The following is a 3,425-nucleotide window of genomic DNA, read 5'->3' as shown; positions in this document are numbered from 1 at the left end:
GTAATGCCCAAAAAATGAAATGTTTTTGCTGGGTAGGTGGGTTTTGGTTAGTCTGTTTTTCTGTTTTTGGGCGTGTGTTCGTGTATTTTGAATAAATTGTAATAGAAATGCGAGAAAATGTAATAGAAATTGTAAAAGATAAGAGCAAACGCCAAAAAACGGGTGATCCCAGCTGTAGGCATTTTTTGACAATCATCTGATAATGTTTTTACTCAAGCCTACTATACAGTTCAATACGAGCGTGGGCGTGAGCTTTTTATTTTGACCAATATCGTCGTTATTACGAAACATCGATATTTTCGATGCATCGATGTTTTTCCGACATCCCCACTTTGGTTGAAATTCACGCAGGAGTGAATTACAGAATGCGCCCGTATATTCGGCATTGTTTTTTTTTATTTGATTGCTACCTGTGTTTTCATGATATGCTATAAGTTTTCAATGCAGTGCAGGTCTGGGCTGCTACCTGACCAGTATATTTAAGGTCAAAATATTTCTTATTATTCAAGAATGCCCTACTTCAGAATTTGATTAAAGAATACCCTACTTCAGAATTTGCTTGAAGAACGCCCTATCTCAGCATTCAGTTGAAAAACGTCCTATCACAACTGAAAATATATTAAAAATGTGTTGAGATAGGGCGTTTTTGAATCAGCATCTGGGATTGGGTGTTTTTGAATCGAATTCTGGGATTGGGCGTTCTTGACTCAAAATCTGAGATAGGGCGTTCTTCAACCAAACGCTTGAAAAGTTTTCTGAAATAGGGTGTTTTCGAACTGTCTGCCGAGATAGGTAGATCTTTTAAATATCTTATATTTAAGTACGAAGTTTTATACAAATCACGACAAATTTTGTATCGATTTCAAACAGACACGAGCAGAGGTGAGGCGGGCATTTAAGAGCATAAGAACTGTTTGTATTGTAAAACCAGGTGGCCCAGATTGTTAAAAAACGAGCGGTTTTCACTCCGTAAGCAATTATCCAAAGCTCTTCAGAGTCGGATGGAATGGTTCTTAGAAAAGTTATTCCATGTGAAAGTTAAAAGATTAAAATATTCAGTTTCCGCTACTCTTCTTTCCTTCAAAGTCAAATAGGGAATTGGCAGGACCCTAAAACTCGCCCTCTTGTGATTCACACCCTTTTTTGGTGACAAAATCAAAGCTTTTCTTAAAAGTATTTCTTCTGTAAAAGTATCGTGGAAAACTAAGTTTTTTATATTTTTATAATTGGGAGAAATTTATTTGAAGGGAAAAATTTATTTAAAGGGAAAAATCGCCAATGGCGATTTCCTAAATTTTTACGCGCAAATATCAAAAAAAAAACAACGCCAAATTGGTGCGAAATCGCAAAATCTGGACACGCTGTGTAAAACCACCGGGAGCGTGATGAATATAGAGAGATACATTATCATAAATTTAAGGGGTTTGATTGAACAAAATTTTACGTCCATGCGGAGCTCTGTGAAATTGATTCTTAGCTTTGCCAAACCATAGTACATTTGTGGCCAGGAGAGCAGAAGTGGCCTATCCCAGAATTGGGTAGTTAACGTTTTAAAACAGTTTCTAATGTTAAACAATTTTAAAATAAAGGTCACTTATTCTTTAATTTAACTATTTACAGTTATTTCTGTGAGGACGTTAACAAAAAAGTAAACAATTTCAGTCTCGCTACGAATATTTCCCCACTTTTCTGCCGATTTCAAAATAAATTTATCCGTAACTAGAGTTTAAACAGTTTTTCTAATTTGGGACGGTTGCTATGGTTCGCCATTTTTTATTAGGGCTTCATATTTATATTTACCTAATTATTTTTTGCTTCTTAGTATTGCAGAGGAGAAAAAAAAGCTTGGCAATGACCAGTACAAAGCACAGAATTACCAGGCTGCACTTAAGCTCTACTCCGATGCCATTCAATTGTGTCCCGACTTCGCTGCTTACTATGGCAACCGCTCTGCCTGCTACATGATGCTTTCTAACTATATCAATGCATTGAACGACGCCCGTCAGGCTGTGAGATTAGATCCAAAATTCGAGAAGGCATACGTACGCATCGCCAAATGCTGCTTGCTAATGGGTGATATGGTCGGTTGCGAACAGGCTATCAAAAAAGTGTTGGATTTGGACTCGCAAAGTAATGCTGTTAAATCAGAGCAACAGGGATTGCAGCAATTGCGTCAGCTGGAGAAGACGATACAAACAAATTACGATTCCAAGGCTTTTCGCAATGTTGTCTATTACTTGGACAGCGCATTGGCAATAGCACCTGCCTGCCTTAGGTGACATCGTATTATTAATTTATGCCCCTATTACGGTTTATAACTCAACTCCATTTCAGTTGAAAACTTACAATTTGGTATTATCGATAACAACTCAACCTGTAAAAAAATTTTTGGTTGTATTTATATCGTCTTACAACTTTTTTGCGGTATTACCGTTTACCACCCTGTGCTAGTTCGGTTGACAAAAGTATCGAAAATCGACAACTCATTACTAGCAGTTGTTTTGAACAAATTTTTAAGCGAAAATGGAAAGCGGGTAATTAAATTTTTTTAATTTGTCTTAAATCAATATCTTAATCAGGAATTTCTTATAAATTTGTAGAAAAAATAAACTTACAACGAAACAACAGTTTGAAAACCTAGTTGAGCTGATGGAGAAGCATCCCGAAACTGGACGAGGCAAGCCGCAATTTGGAAGCAGCAAAAGTAAAAGCAAGGGATTGTGGGAGCAATTTGCCATAGAGCTAAACAGTTTAGGACCACCAACAAGAACTGCGCACGAGTGGGGACGAGTAAGTAGTAATCATGGAATTAGACCAATACAATGAAAGCGCAATAATTTATTTCTCCTGTAGGTTTGGATACACTATAAGGCAAATTTAAAAAGGAAGCTTGCCAACAATCGCAGCAATATTCTTGCAACTGGTGGTGGTCCGTCGCAAGAAGTTTCTTTAAATCCACTAGAAGAAAGTGTTGCGGAACTTATTCAGATAAAGGAACAAGTTGCACCCAGTGGCCGGGCGTTCGGGGTAGAGAATATACCACCGGTGATGGATGGCGAAGAAATAGAAGACGGCTTAGTTGCAGCTTCGTCAATGGTTGATGAGCTCCAGGTAGCAAGCATTGAAGATCGGCCGTCTTCGTCAGCATCGCGTGTACAAAATCGCCGCAGAAGCTGCAATTTAGAAACTGAGCGTCTAGAGCTCCTAAAAATGCAGGCAGAAACGCAAAAAGAGGTACTAAAAAAAATTGATAGAATTGAAAAGACGGCGTACAAAAATTACGACATTAATAAAAAATTGCTGCACATAAAGCAACAAAAATATAAATTGTTTGAAAGGCAGGCTAGGGAAGCCCATGAACTACATTTGTTGAAGGTAGAGGTTGAGCAATTAAAAATAGCTAAATTAAGAGGCTATTTGCAAGA

At 37.6% G+C, this 3,425-nt stretch overlaps 2 protein-coding genes across 6 annotated transcripts in view; one reads left to right on the top strand and one right to left on the bottom strand.

Annotated features, from left to right (window-relative positions):
- Positions 1 to 3,235, top strand: part of LOC118741479 (dnaJ homolog subfamily C member 7-like) — a 38,536-nt gene extending 35,301 nt beyond the window's left edge. For all 5 annotated transcript variants that reach the window (XM_036473474.1, XM_036473472.1, XM_036473471.1 and 2 more), the window contains 4 exons: positions 1,823 to 2,275; positions 2,335 to 2,534; positions 2,601 to 2,790; positions 2,854 to 3,235. In XM_036473474.1, the coding sequence (XP_036329367.1) occupies positions 1,823 to 2,275; positions 2,335 to 2,338 (457 nt within the window). In that variant the 3' untranslated portion in view covers positions 2,339 to 2,534; positions 2,601 to 2,790; positions 2,854 to 3,235. The remainder of the gene's footprint in view (positions 1 to 1,822; positions 2,276 to 2,334; positions 2,535 to 2,600; positions 2,791 to 2,853) is intronic.
- LOC118741473 overlaps positions 1 to 3,425 on the bottom strand; it is a 231,099-nt gene that overhangs the window by 175,890 nt on the left and 51,784 nt on the right. The gene's annotated exons all lie outside the window — the stretch shown is intronic.

Source organism: Rhagoletis pomonella, unplaced genomic scaffold (assembly GCF_013731165.1).
Source record: "Rhagoletis pomonella isolate Grant_MI unplaced genomic scaffold, Rhpom_1.0 Rhpom_scaffold_00006, whole genome shotgun sequence".
Classification (NCBI taxonomy): Eukaryota; Metazoa; Arthropoda; class Insecta; order Diptera; family Tephritidae; genus Rhagoletis; species Rhagoletis pomonella.
The sequence above is the reverse complement of the archived record's forward strand: the minus strand, read 5'-3'. Positions and strand labels throughout refer to the sequence as shown.